The sequence below is a fragment of the Panthera pardus genome, unplaced genomic scaffold, assembly GCF_024362965.1.
Source record: "Panthera pardus isolate Hobbes unplaced genomic scaffold, ASM2436296v1 HiC_scaffold_27, whole genome shotgun sequence".
Classification (NCBI taxonomy): domain Eukaryota; kingdom Metazoa; phylum Chordata; class Mammalia; order Carnivora; family Felidae; genus Panthera; species Panthera pardus.
Window position 1 is genome coordinate 49,885,332 of NW_026526843.1, and position 18,929 is coordinate 49,904,260.

Genomic DNA, 18,929 nt, shown 5'->3' on the forward strand with positions numbered 1-18,929 from the left:
TTCTTCTAGATTGCTCAATTTGTTGGCATATAATTTTTCATAACATTCTCATATAATTGTATTTCTGTGGTGGTGGTTGTGATCACTTTTCTCTCATTTGTGATTTTGTTTGGGTCCTTTCTGTTTTCTTTTTGTAAGTGTGGCTAAGGGCTTATCAATTTTATTAATTCTTTAAAAGAACCAGTTCCTATGGACACCTGGGTGGCTCAGTAAGTTAATTTTGTTGATTTTGGCTCAGATCTCACATTTCAAGAGTTTGAGCCCCATGTTGGGCTCTGTGATGATGGTGCCAAGCCTTCTTGGGATTGTCTCTCTCCCTCCCTCTGTCCCTCTCCCTCTCATGCACACATGCTCTCTCTCACAAAAACAAGCAAACAGACTTAAAAAAAGACAAAACAAACAAACAAACAAGCAAACAAAAAAAAAAAAAACAAAGAACCAGCTCTTGGTTTCATTGATCTGTTTTACTGTGTTGTTTGTTTGTTTGTTTGCTTTTGTATATCATTTATTTCTGCTCTAATCTTTATTATTTCCCTTCTGCTGGCTTTAAGCATCATTTGTTCTTTCTCTAGCTCTTTTAGGTGTAAGGTTAGGTTATGTATTTAAGATTTTTCTTGCTTCTTGAGATAGGCCTGTATTGCTATGTATTTCCCTCTTAGCACCTCTTTTACTTCATCTCAAAGGATCTGGATCATCATGCTTTCATTATCATTTGTTTCCATATATTTTTTCAATTTCTTCTTTAATTTCCTGGTTGACCCATGCATTCTTTAGTAGGATGTTCTTTAACCTCCATGTACTTGTGCTCTTTTCAAATTTTTTCTTGTGGTTGACTTCAAGTTTCATAGTGCTGTCATCTGAAAATATGCATGGTTATGATCTCATTATTTTGTACTTGTTGAGGCCTGATTTCTGATCACATATGGGATCTACTCTGCAAAATGTTTCATGTGGACTCAAAAAGAATGTGTATTTTGCTGCCTTAGGATGAAATGTCCTGAATATAGCTGTTAAGTCCATCTGGTTCAGTGTGCTATTCTAAGCCATTTTTTCCTTGTTGATTTTTGGCTTAGAGGAACTGTCCATTGCTATAAGTGGGATGTAACAGTCCCCTACTATTATTGTATTATTATCAATGATTTCCTTCATGTTTGTTATTGTTTTACATATATTTTGGATCTTTCAAGTTGGGGACATAAATATTTACAATTATTAGCTCTTTTTGTTGTATAGATCCCTTTATTATGATATGGTGTCCTTCTGTATGTCTTTAAAAAATATAGTTTGTCTGATATAAGTATTGCTACTCTGGCTTCCTTTCCTTCCTTCTTGACATCCATTAGCATGACAGATGGTTCTCCATCCTGTCAATTTCAATCTGCAGGTGTCTTTAGGTCTAAAATGAGTCTCTTGTAGGCAGCATGTGGATTTTTTTTTTTTTTTTTACCATTATGACACCCTACATCTTTTGATTGGAGCATTTAGTCCATTTACATTCAGAATGATTTTTGATAGATATGATTTTAGTGCCATTTTATTGCTTGTCTTATTGTTTTTTCTGGTGATGTTCTATGTACCTTTCTAATCTTTGTTGCTTTTGGTCTTTCTTTCTTACTCAGAGTTCCCTTTAATATTGCTTGGAGTGCTGATTTAGTGGTCACAGACTCCTTTAGTATTTGTCTGAAAAACCCTTTATATTCCTTCTATTTTGAATGACAACTTTGCTGGATAGAATATTATTGGCTATTCAGCATGTTGAATATATCATGTCACTCCCTTCTGGCCTGCCAAATTTCTGTGGAGAGATCTGCTACTAACCTTATTTGTTTTCCCTTGTAAGTTAGGGACTTCTTTTGTCTTGCTGCATTTAGAATATTTTCTTTATCTCTATATTTTGCAAATTTAATGATATGTCTTATTGTTAGCCTGGAATTATTGATTTTGATGGAAGTTCTCTGTACCTCCTGGATCTGGATGTCTGTTTCATTCCGCCAGATTAGCTAAGTTTTCAGCTATAATTTTCTCAAATAAACCTTCTGCCCCTTTTGTCTCTATTCTTCTTCTGGGTCTCCTATGATATGAATGTTATTATGCTTTATAGAGTCACTGAGTTCCCTAAATCTACATTTGTGATCCAGTATTTTACTTTCCGTCTTCTTTTCAGCTTTATTATTGTCCATAGCTTCATCGTCTATATCACTTATTCATTCATCTGTTTCTTCTATCCTTGTGGTCATTACATCCAGTTGGTTTCACATCTTGGTTATAGCATTTCTTATTTGAGCTTGATTAGTTTTTAGGTCTTTTATCTCTGTGGTAAGGGACTCCCTAGTGTCTTCTATGATTTTTTTTTTCAAGCCAAGCTGGTATCTTTATGATTATTGCTTTAAATTCTGGAACAGGCCTATTACTTATATATGTTTCAGTGAGATCCCTAGCCATGACCTTTTCTTGTTCTTTCCATTGCAATGAATTTCTCCATCTTGGCATTTTGTCTAGGTCTTTGTCTTTGTCTTCTTCTGTGTTAGGAAAACCTGTTGTTTCCTGCTCCTGAGAATAATGGCTTTATGAAGAAGTCATACACTGTCCAGGGCCTGACACTGCAGGAAGTGTCTCTGGTGTGTTTTTTGTGCACTCTGCTACTATGTTTTGGTTGCTCTTTCCCTCAGATCAGTTTTCTGCAGAGTTTCTCCTTGCCTGGTGTGGGGAGTGTTTGGACCTTGGCCAAAGTGTGGTGAGTTTTAACTAGGTATGCTGTGGTCTGCTTGCTAAAAGAGATCCAATGCTATTTCCACTAGAGCTAAAGATTTGCAAAATTCTATGTTTAGATGGAGGTACAGCAGGGGTTTGTATTCCTCTTATGGGGGAAAGGTCTACTTTTATGGTTCTCAGGCATATTTGCCCAAGAACAGTAGCACCTGCAGAGCACAGAGGGGTGAGGCTTGGTATAAGCAGTTCAGGCTGCCACTTTTGGTGCTGTGCTGGTTACTGAAGTTAGTTTATGCTGAGGGATGGAGGAGAAAAATTGTGCCAGCTTCCTCCCTCCTCCCAGAGAGGGGAGCCCACACCCACTGCTGTCCTGGAAGCCCTCCCAGAAGTGTGAACAATCTCTCTTCGTGTATCCCTTGTATCTCTCAGATCCCTGCCTTCACCCTGTGCCTGGGTTGTCTGTCTGCCTGGCAGTGCAGAGCACCTGTCTTCTTTCCCAGGCGGGCCAAGTGATTTTAAAACTCCAAACTTTAGGAACCTGGAAAGCAGGGGAGGGGAGGAGGAGGGACTCACACTGGTCCTCTGGGGGAGGGTTTTTCTGTACTCTGTAATGATGCAGGTTTGTTCCAGAAGGGCAGTCCCATGAAAGCACAGGAGTATTAATTTTGGAGTAAAGGGCAGCAAAGAGCCAGTGTACATGTTAGCTGTTCTCAGAAGATGTCTGTGTCTTTGCTGAGGGGAGGAGGAGGGTAAGGGTGCCAGTTGGCTCCTTTGTCCCTGGAGAGGCAATGCCACCCCTACCAGATGTGCTCCAAGAAGGGGAAACTGTCTCTCCCTGTGTGTACTGGGATCCTCTGATTGCACAGTTTGCTACAAAGATCTCTGCCTTCATTCACAGGAGCACTGCAGCACACTGACCTGGCTCCACACTGGCCATACCATGGATTTCTGTAACTACAGTCTTTGAGTCCTGCTGGTTGTAACAATTCATGATAGTCAACCCCTCATTTTCACAGTCATTGACTTTGGGGAAGTGTTTTTCTTGTATGATCCTCTGTGCAATTATCTCTCTCTCTCTCTCCTTCATGTCTCTCCATGACAAGGGCTCCCTCCCCTCCACAGGACACTTGATCCTTTTCTCCCCCAAATCACGTCTCTGCATCTCCTACCTTCCACAATGTCGCCTCTTCTCTCCCTCTAGTTTTGAAGTTTGTTCTGTGAGTCCTAGGTCGATTACTTGGGTATTCAGAATGATGTGATATTCATCTAGCTGTGTTCAAGGGACAAGGCAAGCCAAGGGTCCTCCTACTGCTTACTCTGCCATCTTAGCTCCTCCCCACTATTCCCTATGGTTTTTGAAAAAAAAAATAAATGAACAAAAGTGTGCATTTCACAAATATATCTCATTTGTATGTATTTTGCCAATTTGGAACTTCTGACAATTCCAAAAATGCTGAGCAATGCATTTTGTGTTGTCTATTTTATAGATATTGTTAGCTCCCTGCTGTAATCCATCTAATGTCAGCCTTTTTTACTTACTGGCAGAGCCCTGGATTGGTTTGGCTTCTCACTCTCTACATAGTCACATACTCAGGGAAGGGGTCTTGCCCCCATTCCAAAAGTGAATCATTATTAGTCCAAGATTCTCCTTGACAATGATTAGTTTAGAGATGAGCATGTAATTCAATCCCAAACAGCAGAATTAGAAGGAAAAGTCTGCACAGGGGCTTCCAGAAAAGTTTTCTCTAATAAAAAATAAAAATAAAAAAGCTTCATGTAAGGCAACACTCTCTTCATTGTTAGATATCACTATTTTTTCATGTGATGCCTGGAACAACTGCAGTCATTTTCCAACAATGAACCAACATGCCAAGGATGGCAGAACAGAAATATTTGGAAAAATCTCACATTCTAGGTGTTCTCACTAAGCTACTGAATTAACCAATGCTATGAGTGCCTCACCTCTACATTTCTTGTGATGTGTGAAAGTAAAACCATCTTCTTAAGCCAATTTTAATTATGCTTTCTGTTACTTGGCAACCCAAACCATGCTGATAGACTATGAAAAACAGAAAACACCAAAACATGCTGGTCTGTTTAAAAGCAAAAGTAAAGCAATTATTTTCAGGTGCTTACAAAAATGAGCAAGAACATCACATACATAAGCAGTTATAGTAATAGTTAATCTTGCCTATGCATTAAAGGCTGTTACCTGAAGGTAACCTAAAAACATATTTTGCCTAAATAATGTGCAAATGTAATAAAAATATATTTCTATGAATATATTATATGCCTTAGACTTTTAGTATAGTATGAAAAAAACAACCACATGATTATGATATAATAACGAGACTTACTCTTAAATTGACTTTTTATTTTTAAATCTTATATTTTAAACTAAAGAGCAAGTACTTGGGCAAATGTTTCCTTGTAGATGTCATCTGATGAAGGAGAATGGTTTATTAATACTGAAAAAATGAAACTTCAAAATAAAATTTCCAATTTGTTGGAGATATCAATCCATAACTTCCATCTAGAGACTATGTTGGTCACTACAGTTATATTTATTATTTCACCCACATTTTAATCATCTGCATTGCTCTTTTTAATCACTGTTGCATTTATATGTCTCTAATGTACAGGAAGCTTTAGGGTTTTTTTTTACTCCTAAACCAAAGACAAATGTGTAAAAACAAATTACACAATATTCCAAACTATACCATCTCTGGTATAAGCAAATTTGGCTCTTTTGTGCATTATTAATGAAATTTTTTAAAAAAGAGTTAAACTAAACCATCATACCAAGTAATCCATTAATTGAACACAGAATTTCTAAGATCTTGGGAATAATATACTTTGAATGTCTTTCTTTTCAAAGTGCTAAGATTTAAATGGATGACTGGTCTATGCCCAAGCTTTTCAGAAATACCATTTAATCTCTGATTTTCCCACAAGTTTCATCAAGAATATCAGGAAATTCTGATTATCATGAGACTAAATAATTGCAATAAATGAAATAAAAACAGGTATATTAGCAAAAATAGGAACTATTTCACCATCAGGATTATAACTTGTTAGATTTTTTTTTTAAGTTTAAGATACTATTCTATGACTTTAAAAATTGGTTCAGGGAGAGAATGAGAGAAAACAAAAAGAATTTAGAAGGACACTAGTGCTGATTTGAAATAATAATGTTACTTTTGTTAAAGCTTTTTGTAATTAAATTACAAGCCTTCATATTTAACAAACAAATGACATTTGTAACTTAAAAGAGAGCCTAATTGAGGTAAATACTGCTTCTTACATCAAAATACATAGTAGAGACAGGCAGCAGAATGCATGTGAAATGCTAGTGTAAATCGGCCCAATTGACAATTCACCAATTACCAATTTAAGGCCCATTGCCACAGGGAAGTTTGATGAGGATATTATGTAGAAAAGGAAAAGAGAAGGCAAGTTCCATTGGTCAATTTTGGGGCGGCCTCCAAGAGTCAATGATGGTTAACATGACACCAAAGACCAGGTAATTTGAAAAAAAAAAATCAAGAAATTAGCCAATTAACATTTTTAAACACAACTAATTAAAACCAATGGTATCATCAACTAAATGCTGATGGTCATATTGGTACAGGTATAAGCTGCTAGGGTTTTGCAAATAAATATAAATTTTAGGGCTTAACTTTTCATAAGACCTTTTGTTATTATTTTAAGGAAAACATATTAAAATCTAAATACATATGTACATGCACAGAGAAATGGCTAGAAAGATATATGCCAATGTATTAATATTAATTATCTTTGCATAGTAGAACTTCAGTTGACTTTTTTCTTTTTTGCCTATAGTTTCAAATTTTCATTCAATTTACATGCATGATTTAAAAATTTTATAAGCCAGATGAGCCTGGACATCTTTTAGTAATATAGAATATATTAGTAACTAAAACAAACCTTACAGTGACCAAGCTGACAACTGAAATTATTAAAATATCAAATTGATATGACAAATATAATGTGGTATTAACTTATCTAGTCTTAATGTTGCTTACTAATTAGAATCATCTCATATTGTTTTCCAAATGAAAATTTAAAAAAAAAAGTATTCAGCAGATAACCCTAAAGTTGGGTTCCTCAGTCTTTGCACTACTAACATTTTGAACCAGATATTTCTTTGTTGTACATATACATTGCAAGACGTTTAGCAGCATCCCTGGCTTTACTTACTGGATGCCAGCAGCACCTCCTCCTTGTTTGTAACAAACAAAAATATCTTTAGACCTTGCCAAATATCCCCTGGGGGTCAAAATCATTCCTGGGTCAGAACCACTGCCCTAAAGTCACACCAGACAAGACAGTCTTTAAGCAATTGATGTTGCCCTAGATAATCTGCATCTATTGGTCTATTACTCAGGACAGCTGTCAGTTGTAAGAACTAATTGAAGCTTGGTCACTGCTCATCCAAGCATATGATGGATAACCTTTAGATCATAATAATTACCTGATAGCTGCTACCCCAGAAATTAAATAGCTGTTTTTCTACTCTGAACTCAAAATGGAAAACTATGAAACAATATATGTTTACCACTAAACATAAACACCAAACAAGGTGGAGAAGAAGAAAAAGGAAAAGACTAAATGTGAAAGGCCACACAGTAGCAAAACAATGATGACCCAGTTCACATGTCACTTCCTCTTTAAAGCCTTCCTTAAATCAGAATACATGACTCTCTCCTCTGTGCTCATAAGCTCTTTGTATGTATGTATCATGTTTCAGTATTAGTATTTTTTCCTTTGACAGCCTTTCCCACTAGAATGTGAACTCTAGAGGGCCAACATTTGAACTTTTCATTTTTAGTCGTTTGGTTCATTCACTGTTTTATTAATTCATTGTCATTCATATATGTTATTAGTGATTAGCCCTGCTTGACCCATAGTAGGTTAATTATAGAGAAGACTGAGGATATGGTAATGAACACATTACAGGGTAAAATGTCCTTAGGATGGAGGTATGAAAGCACATAGAAAGGTTATTTAGGCCAAAATGGGAGAAGTAGGGAAGAAGCATTTTTAGATGGAGTGACTTGAAGAAGTTGGTAAAGCAACTGGAGAAGAAGTGAATGAAGGTAGGGGAGAAGAGGAAGTGGCAGATCAGGCAAAAAGATCTCCATGGGCAGGATTCTAGGGACAGTCCTGCCTCTTACTACCTTATACAGGGCATCTTTTCTAATATAAGGTTAATTAGCAAATGGATGAACAAAGATGAAGTGGAATGAAGATAAACTCAGGAAGGTGAGAGGGTGGTACCATTAGCATCAGCCTTTGGGATCTTCCAGCTCAGGTTGTAACAATCAATACCTTTGGCCAATCTCAACGCCATTGGAGAAGGTCAGCTTGTATACCCTAATGCTTATCTTATAACTTTCCTACTTCCTGGTATTTGGACATAATTCAATAACTTACTTATGAGAAACACTTCCTTGAAAATTTCTATGTGAGGTGTTGTTATTAGAACTCAAGATATTGCATTTTGTTTCCTGGTTCTAGCTCTTACTAGACTTTAATAAGAAAAGTAGGCATTGAACTGATGTTAATATTTTCAGTGTTAACTATTACACTGTCTTAGATTTTTATTTTTTATTATTTTTTTAATGTTTATTTATTTTTGAGACTGAGAGAGACAGAGCATGAACGGGGGAGGGTCAGAGAGAGAAGGAGACACAGAATCTGAAGCAGGCTCCAGGCTCTGAGCTGTCAGCACAGAGCCCGACATGGGGCTCTAACTCACGGACCGTGAGATCATGACCTGAGCCGAAGTCGGACGCTTAACCAACTGAGCCACTCAGGCGCCCCCAGATTTTTAAAGGACAATATTCATCTTGCCATTAACAATTCTGACAACATTTAGAAATATTTTTAAAGATATTTATATTTAAAATTTTTACAATATTAATCTAAAATGTGTACATATTTAACAACCATTTATACCAGTGGGCATTTTTTATCATGTTGAGGAATTTGGGTTCTCTTTAAATAATGTATGCTGTTTTTACATATTCCTTTAGTTCCTTATAATATTTAGCTTTTTTATATACAAGGAACAGTCATATCAGAAAGTAGTCATATCAGAAAAGTAGGACATCTACTTCTGGCCCGAAGTAAGAAGTCAAACAGAATACAACAGTTGATAGGTGACACCTTTTTCTAAAAAAAGAATTCAATGATGTCTATATAATACAGACAATACAGTAATATCTGTTCTCTGTCGCAGCTGGTGAATGAGGTATTATGGTCAAATACTCTGCTTAACAGAGTTACCATATATTTTATATGTATTGCCTATTTTCAAAGAGCTGCAATAGATCAAAATAAACCTAAGGCTACATAGCTAGGGTGGTCCCAGCTGAGCTCAAAGGGAATTATCTGGGTGTGTGTGATTAAAAAGAGGTAGTTGGTGGGCCCTTAGGCACTATTTGCATGAACAGATTTATGCTGGTACTTTATCTCTGGCTTCTAGGAAAAGTTATATACATGCCTAGGTGACAGAACAAAAGGAAGGATGGAAGGGAATAGAGGGGTTTATGGATTTAGGATTCCCTTGAGGTCTCCAGGAGAAAGGGATCAGAAGAAAAACAAAAGGACCCATTTTTATGAAGTGTGATAAGAAACATAGCTACCCTTGCACTGAGCATAACACCACTGTGGTATCGCAAGGATTGGTGGCAAAACCAGAGAAACAGAAGACTGCAACCTTGGTCCAGATGGATTTTCACTGAGGGCAATCCCATACAGCTTTGCTTTGCCAGCAAAAGGCAGAGAGGGGCTGGAGCTGCAGTAGGACACAAAGGGCAGGGCTTTGTCTCTTTGTTCAGTGCTATATTCTCATCATCCTAGAATAGTCGGCACTCAAATATTTGTGGGGAAATGTCAAGTGGTAACTAGAGCTAACATGTTTTTGAGCCTATATGACATGACTCCCAAAGTACTTGTGGGAGTGGAGACTTTGCAGGGAGCTTGAGCTGCTAGGAGAGGTAAAGAGATAATTTGGGATATATGGATTATTGTTACTAAGGTGACCCCATCTGAATTCACAGGTGCTGAGACCTGGAGATACTTAGCTTGCAAATAAAACTATACTATTCAAGAGGTACATCAAGGTCTTTGCAGTTTCTCAAAATTATCTTCCCGATATTAATTACCATTTTACTGGCAAAGCAAAGATACATCAAATTATGAGGCATCTAATAGAGATTTTGGAGAATGGAACTCTAGATAACAGAGTTTATATTATTGGTTAAGAGTTTCCTTTATTAAAGAATACATTTGGTTTCTTATGTAAGTCCACCATTTTTATAATACTTCACTAAAGTTTCCTTTAAATGCCAAGTGCTTTGCACATCGAAGGTTTAAAAATGTGTCAAAATAACTTAGTCTTCTTGGATCAGAAATTACACAATCTTTTCATGCAAAAATTTATCCTTATTCCTTTAAGGGCAAATTGCCTTTAGTGAATGACTAAAAATGTTTTGTATATATATATATCAATTTAGTTTTTGAGTTCTAACTAAATGCAGGTGTTCACTTTGGCTTTTCAATTATACTTTAGATTTAGAAATGATTGAGGCCTTATAAAGAGGAAGGTGGGGGGCGCCTGGGTGGCGCAGCCGGTTAAGCGTCGGACTTCAGCCAGGTCACGATCTCGCGGTCCGTGAGTTCGAGCCCCACGTCGGGCTCTGGGCTGATGGCTCGGAGCCTGGAGCCTGTTTCCGATTCTGTGTCTCCCTCTCTCTCTGCCCCTCCCCCGTTCATGCTCTGTCTCTCTCTGTCCCAAAAATAAATAAAAACGTTGAAAAAAAAAAAAAAAGAGGAAGGTGGTTTGAGAGAAATGAGAACATCTCAAAATTAAGTGTCTCCCATAAGTCGACATGGGTAAATAAGGAGCTCTCATACAAGTTTAGATTTTAAAAGGACAATTACTTAAGATAGAGGGAAGACCATCCCTAAATGAGAATTAAGATAAGACTAACCTCAGCTTCCTAACTCCCATGCCATACTAGCTATGGGAGCAATTAAGGAATAATGGCAATCACACCTTTGCCTCTGAGCCTACATATAGTTTTAAAACCTTGCTCCCAAAGTTTCTCTCTGTTCTAAGAGGCTCGTGTCCTCTTAAACACTTACTGTTGTCTTATTCTGCTGCTTCCACTTTCATATTTTGCTTTTACCAGTCTGGGAAGAGAATTCACATTAAGCAATTATGGTTCAGTCAGCCAACCATAGATGGCCTGGCCTTTAAGTAACCACAGTTCTTTTGATTTTATAAGCCACTTCATTTTATTAAAGTTTATTTATTTTGAGAGAGAGAGAGAGAGAAAGAAAGCAAGTGAGTGGGGGAGGGGCAGAGAGAGGGAGAGAGAATCCCAAGCAGGCTCCATGCTGTGAGTGCAGAGACTGAAGTGGGGCTTCATCTCACGAACTGTGAGATCATGACCTGAGCTGAAAAACCAGGAGTCAGACAGTTAGCCAACTGAGCCACCCAGGCACCCCTGATTTTCTAAGCCACATTACTTTTAAAAATTTAGATTTCACCCTAAGGCCACAAAGAATTCATTGAAGAATTTTAAGTCAGGAAAGTAACACTGCCTTGTTTTGTTTTCAGTTTTATTATGACTTTAATTTGGCAAATGGATTAGAAGTGAGAAATAGTAAGAGAAGTAGACACAGACACTAGTCAGAACATCATTACAATAGTTCAGCTGAGAGATGGTGGAGGCCCAGAACTAAATAGCATCAGTGGGCTTGGAAAGAAAAGAATGGATTAAAAGATATTTAGGAAATAGAAGAAAGACTGACTGATGACATAAATATAGCTATCCTTTAGCCTCCTAACAGCCATTTTAGTACTTATCTAAGAGCTGTTCAAAAATTGTTAAAGGCAAGGCCTGATTAAACAAAGACAGCTAAAGTTTAATGTTAAACTAAAGTTTAAAGTTTAATTACATGATTAGTAATAATGGTAACAATTTCTTCTTAAGTTACGTCAATGAATCTATTAATTCTACGAAGTCTTATTCCTATATGTCTAGTATATGAGATATAGAATGAGGACACACACACAAAACAAAAATTCATTGAGTGCCTGGGTAACATACTGTCCTTTAAAAAACAAAACAAAAACACACAGAATCAACAAGAAATTGACAGATTTAAAAGACAATAGAAATGTTTTCTATAATTTATTTGGAGCTATGAAAGTTACTGAAGTATAATACTTGCCTCAAACACTTTTCCAACAGCTGAAATTAATTTTTATGCCTAAGCAAGATACTGCATGGCAGTGAAACATATAAGGTTCACTCATCTTCAATATTCTACCTAACATATCTCAAAAGAAAAAAGACTGTGTAGCCAACTATTTGAACTAACTGAAGCATAAAGGAGAATAAGCAAAAAAAAAAAAAAGATGTTTAGATATTCTGTAAATGTGGAATTTTATTTTCTTCCACAATATATTCAACTTAAATTTAGGGATTATTAATTAATCTTGCATATATTGTAAACAGTTTTTGAATTCTGATAATCTCAGGAAGCTAACTAGAGAGACTTGTTCAGAAATTAGAAATGTTTCCAATTACACATATCTTCATACTCTTATATAGGACATTCACCTTGAATATCTTTAACATCCTCAGTTGAGTAATATATAATATGGCTGATATCAATATTTAATATAGCAGCATCTCCTATAGATTACCAAATTTTACTTTCATTAATTTGAGTGTGATTATTTTTAAAAAGGTCTTAATCCATTATGTTAAACCCTTTTGTTTATTTCCATTTTCCCCATCCTTTAGAGAATATTTGAGGAAGATTTTTTGGTATGTGCATTTTGTATATGCTATACATGCCAAATAGATTTCCCAAGATGAAACTCTGAGCTCATTTGGAAGTAATTTTTGGTAGCACATGAATCAGAACTCTTATTTTCTTCTCAGCAATACTGGTATTTTATTGCTTCCATCTATAGTCCAAAATGCTTTTAGCAGTAAGAACCCTGAAGCCAAACACACGAAACATTAAGAAAATGGGAACTTCTGGAGATGACAATTTTTGTCTCTCTTTCACGGTTCTTCCCACCCCTGGGAGAGCAAAATCACTTTAAGCTCCCTATGAAACAGGAACATGGTGAGCACAAATGAGTGACTGAAGTTGGTGTTGTTGACTTAGGAGTGTTCAGCTTATAGGTCAGGTGTAAAACCCTTAAACCTGCTTGTCAAAGTCTGTGTGTCAAACACCTATGGGTTTTTCCAGATTCTGCCCAAATGTTACTTTCTCTGTGAAGGTTTCTCGAGTAAGCTCAGGCAAGGTTAGGCAGTTCCTCCTTCGCATTATTATAGCACCTTGACATATTCCTATGGCAGCACTTATCAAATTACATTGCATTTACTTGCCTGTCTCCTTTCATTCATGGACAGAGACGATTTCCTTCCTTTTATCTCTGGACTAAAGTGTTATCAAAATCAAGTTGATTTTCAATAAATAATAATCAAATGGATGGATAAAGAATGACTAATAATATCCTTCATTTGCATAGCATAGGTTATGAGGTGTTTTCACATAGTGTTGAGAAAGACACGGCAGGAATTATCATCTGTATTTTATAAATGAGGAAACTGATGCCCAGAGAGGTTACATAGCCAACCCAAGTTCAAAACAACGAATAAGTTGCATACCTAGTTCTCATGGCAGCAAGTCAATCATGATTTGTAAGGTAAAAGTGATAGTAACACTGTTCTGAAAGGCAGACAGCAATGGCTGACCAGGGCACATTGTAGGAGCTGGTTATCTGTTTTGAAAGCTCTGAAAATCAATCTTAGCAGTATCTCAAGAAATTAACATAAATGCACACAAAACTGGACTTCAGAATGTTAACTTATTCACAATGAGAACAATTTGTGACAAATTATTTCCCTGTACTCAAGCTACATACAGAATAAAACCAGTAGACAAATATATCCTATTTATGTATGTAATTTATATGACTCTCTGAAATTCTATGGCTCATAGATTTCTAAAGAGGAATAGATTCTTAGAGATCAGGAGTATAATCATTTATAAGTATAATTCTTGGCAAAATTTCTAAGCATCTGGCTAACATGATTAAACATAGGTTGCCACACAGGAATTGTCCTTAAACAAATACTGTAAAATGGGAGAAGTACATCAAATTCTATTCTGTGACTATAGGGGAAGTGAGAGGCACTAATATGACAGACAGTGTTTTCAGATCCAATCCATGTTAAAACAAGGCACTTTTTAATAGAGATTAACATTAATTATATTTATCTCCATCTATTCATAGACAATTTATTGGATTCATCTTTTTAATGTGTCAACTGAAGTGTATTTTCTAGTCTCCATTCTTTTTCAACATATTTTTTTCTTCCTGAAAATAGTCCAAGTAGATATGATAGGCATTCACAGGTTCACATCATATTTATAACTTTATGTTTTGAAAGTAGTCGCACAAGTCATTGTCAGAACACATTTTACTACTTCCTGGCCAGCTATAAAGTTAAATATGTGTGTTTACTAAGGAGTAAAGAACAGAGACCAAAATAAGCAATTGTTCTCAGCAAAAAACAAAACAAAAACAAAACATCATATTTATGAAAGTTTTCGATTTAGCTTCTACCCAAAAATATCATGTTCTCTGAGTTACATGTTGTAACTTAGTAGATTAAAGCAAATATTTTCCACAGAAATATCTGTATCTCCCAGATTGTGCAAGTCACACCAAAATCCAATATTTTTCATGGGGCAATACAGTCAATTAAGAGACAGAGCCTTATTTAGCAAATAATTGCTTTGGGGATAGAAACATACCTCAAACTGCAATAAATTAGTTTGCTAATTGATCTTCCTGTTGGGGATAACTGCTAGAATTCCTTCTTTAAAGTTTATCAAACTTTACTTGTTTGATATGATGTACATATCAACTATTATGCATATCTTTCTATTACTATCATAATTGGACTCTGTGCTCTTCTATTCCTTCACTGGATACAGACAAGTACTTCCACAACATTTATACAGTAAAGCTTTTGATTCCCTCTAGCATCATAACTGGCACCCTGATATCCCATCTCTAATTAATGCTAATATTTACTATTATCCCCAAGAGTTACAGTTTGAAACAGACGATATTTTGAAAGAAAATTTAAGTATTCAAGGTCTAATTTAGAACCAATTTCTCATAAAGACTGACAAAAACTTATTCACAAATCATAGCATTTTAATGTATTAAGTGAAAGATGATTTTAGATATGAATTTTTAAGCTAGGTCAAATTATAATACTATGCTATATAAAAATCAACATCAAGTACCAATTCATTCATTTTCTTATAAAATTTCAGTACAAAAATTCCCATATATACCTAAAGTTGAAGATAATTCATTTAAGTCCCCATTATATATTAAGCCTGCCAACAATTTTTATCCATGTCACAGGTATAAAATATCTGTGAGTTCCTGTTAAAGGACTAAAACATGAAATCGGTATGATCAATAGGTACATAAAATGCTAATAGGAGAAATTATTTAAAACACAAAAACCACAGGGCTTACAATGCTAAGATGTACTATATTACTCACCAGAAATAAAGTTCGGAAGTTGCTGATATCACCAAAGAATTGTTCTATGCTCACTGTTTTAGAGTCAAAAATAAAGTATTCTCCAAGATTCTCATAGAGCTTTAGCATGTTGTTGTGCATGGTGAACAGTTTTTCATACTGGTCTCTGGCACTCTTTGTAAAGCTGTAGCTTTCTGTTAAGGAACATGATACAATAGTATCTTATTTTTTTTTAATTAATGTTTATTTATTTTTGAGAGAGAGAGAGAGGGAGAGAGAGAGAAGAGAAAAGCAGAGAAGAGGAGGGGAGGGGAAGGACAGAGAGAGAGGGAGACACAGAATCCAAAGCAGGCTCCAAGCTCCGAGTTGTCAGCACAGAGCCCGACGTAGGACTCAAACTCACAAACTGTGACACCAAGACCTGAGCCAATGTTGGAGGCTTAACCGACTGTGCCACCCGGGTGCCCCAATCCAATAGTATCATAAAAGCAATCACTAGATATTCAGATTGAATTATACCATAATTTTTACTTATGTACTAATTCACTAGGATTACAGTAACAAATACCACAGACTGAGTAGCTTAAACAATAGAAATGAATTTTCTCACAATTCTAGAAGCTAGAATTCTGATATCAAGGTGTTGGCAAATTTGGTTTCTTCTGTGGCTTCTCTCCTTGGCTTGTAGATGGCCACCTTCTTGCTCTATCATCACATGGTGGTCCTTCTGCCTGTGTTTTTGTCCTCATCTCCTCTTCTTATGAGTTACATTGGAGTAGGTCACACCCTAAGGACTTCATTTTAACTTAATTGCCTCTTTGAAAACCTATCTCCAAATGCAGTCAGCCACATTCTGAGATTCTGGGGGTTAGGGCTTCAACATATGAATTTTTGTAGGAACACAATCCAGTCCATAAAAACTTGCTAGAGTCATTATTTTGGTTAGGGAGTTTCAAAAATTTGTAATGCAGGCTGAACTATTTAATATACATTAATACATTAGAAAACATGTTTGCTAAATGAAAGCACATAAGTATAGATATCAGGAAACTGCCTCAATTATCTTTTTATGGACAAGGTAGGACAGAAACAAACAGCAACAGAAAACTTAGAAAAAATTCCCTTTTTAAATACACATATTCTATATAGAGAGAGGTCACAGTGAATTATATATAGGTTACGTATGTGTGTGTCTGTGTGTATCCCACGTGAAGAGGGGACACAGAGGGAGAGAGAAGGAAAAAAGGCAAGGGGGAGGTATGCAGAGAAAGGGGGAAGAGGGAGAGGGGAAAGAGGGAGAGAGATTTTGCTATAGCTCTAGAACCTTGATCACCCAAAGGGCTTCCTAAAACACAGATTGCTATTTCCTGAGGATAAGCCCAGGAGACTGAGAATTTCTAATGCATTCCCAGTTGATCTTGAAGCTGCCAGTCCAGGATACACTTTGAGTAATAAGCTCTAGAAAAGCTATTTATCCAGAAATTATTTATATTATTGTTGTAAAAATTTTATCAAAAAACTGATAACAATCAATACCAAAATATGATTCAAATATATAAATATATCTGACTAAATGTATTATTATATAATAATTTATACTTAAAGAAGGAAATTATAATACTTTCTTACTGATTATAGAGGGTATAGATATGAAAAATTATCTCTTTAGGTGACTTAGAAAACAAAAACAAACAAACTAAAATTTCCAACAACTCAGATGCAAGCATTGTGAACATTTTGGAGCATTTTCTTCTAGTCATTCTTCTATGGGTAATAACTTTTGAATGTAAATTGGTAAGAATGCTTCAGAGAAAGATAAGTGGGCTAACAGTGAAGAATAAAGGAAACCAAATTCACCTTTAAAAATTATACTTACATTTAAGAAAGCAATAATGATCACAGAAGAAAAATGTCTTTAAGTGGAAAGGTAAAATACTTAGAATTGTAAAAGAAGGATAATAGTTTGGGGCATGCTATTATAAGTTCCACTATAGTGTATTAATATTTTATGGTAGTATTATTTTATTAGGCCCTGATAAATGTGTGTTTCAAAATACCTGATTTTATAAGATTTTCTGAATTCTTTAGTATGTTGTATTGTAACTTGGGGCCAAATTTATTTTCCATGGAAACACAACTCTAGTTCTACAATGGAAGTCAATGGAGAAAATCAGACCATTTCTGGAAAATTACTTTACAGCTGACACGTATTGGATACAATGTGATTTTAAAAGAGAGACACAAAACTACCTATGTTCTTTCTAATGCTACTTAAATATTAGCATTCACATTAGCAACACAGCAACCTCTTCCCTGCTAACAAGTAATATTAAATCTTTCAACCCTCAAGTCCATTTTGAGCTCAACAGACCAGAAAGAATTAATGCATTTCTAACTTACTCTATTTTTACCAACAAAAGGATCACAAATAATGTTACATACACATTCTTATTTACATCACCATAAATTATTTGACTTTTATTCTTTGACTTTAAGAAAGTGTTAAATATCCTGTTTAAGAGTTGCAGAAATAATACTCTTCATTTCCTAGCACAGAATGAAAGTGAGATTTTTGTTTTGTAGTCTGCCCTACCTAAACAAAACAGATTTATCCCAGAGACTTGCTAGGCATAAAACTTATCAAAGGTCACTTACTTGTACTCTGTAGTGCAAAGTACTAAACTATATACTTCACAAGGCTTAACATCTGTACCACACAAAGAAATTCCAAAGATAAAAAAAAAAAGGCAAAAAGCTGAATGTTTCCCATTTATCGTAACAGTTTTTCCCCAGCTAAAATATGTCCATGTAGTGATACACAACTTCATAAATTTGTTCTCCCAGGGAAAAAAACAAAATTTACTTCAGAAATTCTGTCTGTGTACCAAAGTGAGAAAATTTGAAAAGTTCTGGGAATGGCTTATCTTAGAAATAACAAATGGAAAGCAGCCCAGTCTCTAAGTCCTTTACTTACTATCTTCTTCAAAGTGATTATTTCCTAAAATGGCTAGATGGCATGAGTCAGCACTGGAAATCTTTCAAAATTGCAAGGAAGTCACTGATGGTGGGAAACAAAGGCAAAAGAAAAAAAAATTTCCTTACAACTTATAGCCCATTGACAAGTCCTTAAGACAGGCAGAGTGACCTATCTCTAGGAACTCAACTGCCTTGGTGTTAATACTTTGCTAAGGGCAAAAGGCAATCTTTGCTTAACATTATTCTGAACTCCAGGATCCTGTAAGCCTCCTTTAACATATAAAAATTCCTTTGGAAACTTCCTTTATCTCTACCCACCAAGATATATGTTAGCAATCATCCTCCAAGCATATGACCCCCTGATATATATCTGAAGGATCTCATGACTAAGGTTTTATTAGACAGTAATAAATGACCTTTTCCTAACAATAGCTAGCCCCTCAAGGTCCTGGAAACCTTGCTTCCAAAATTCCTTAGAGACGTATGCCATCCCTAACCCTCTCCCAACTTGAAAGTATATAATTAATTTCTCCTCACAATCCCAGTGCAGCTCTTTCTGCCCATGGGTTCTGTCCCCATGCTTTAATAACACCACCTTTTTGCACCAAAGACATCT

The 18,929-nt window shown here is 35.7% G+C and overlaps 1 protein-coding gene across 1 annotated transcript in view; it reads right to left on the minus strand.

The window, feature by feature from the left end:
• Positions 1-18,929, minus strand: part of DIAPH2 (diaphanous related formin 2) — a 986,776-nt gene that overhangs the window by 258,178 nt on the left and 709,669 nt on the right. Inside the window, exon 24 of the mRNA XM_053891427.1 lies at positions 15,359-15,522. Within this exon, the coding sequence (XP_053747402.1) occupies positions 15,359-15,522 (164 nt within the window). The remainder of the gene's footprint in view (positions 1-15,358; positions 15,523-18,929) is intronic.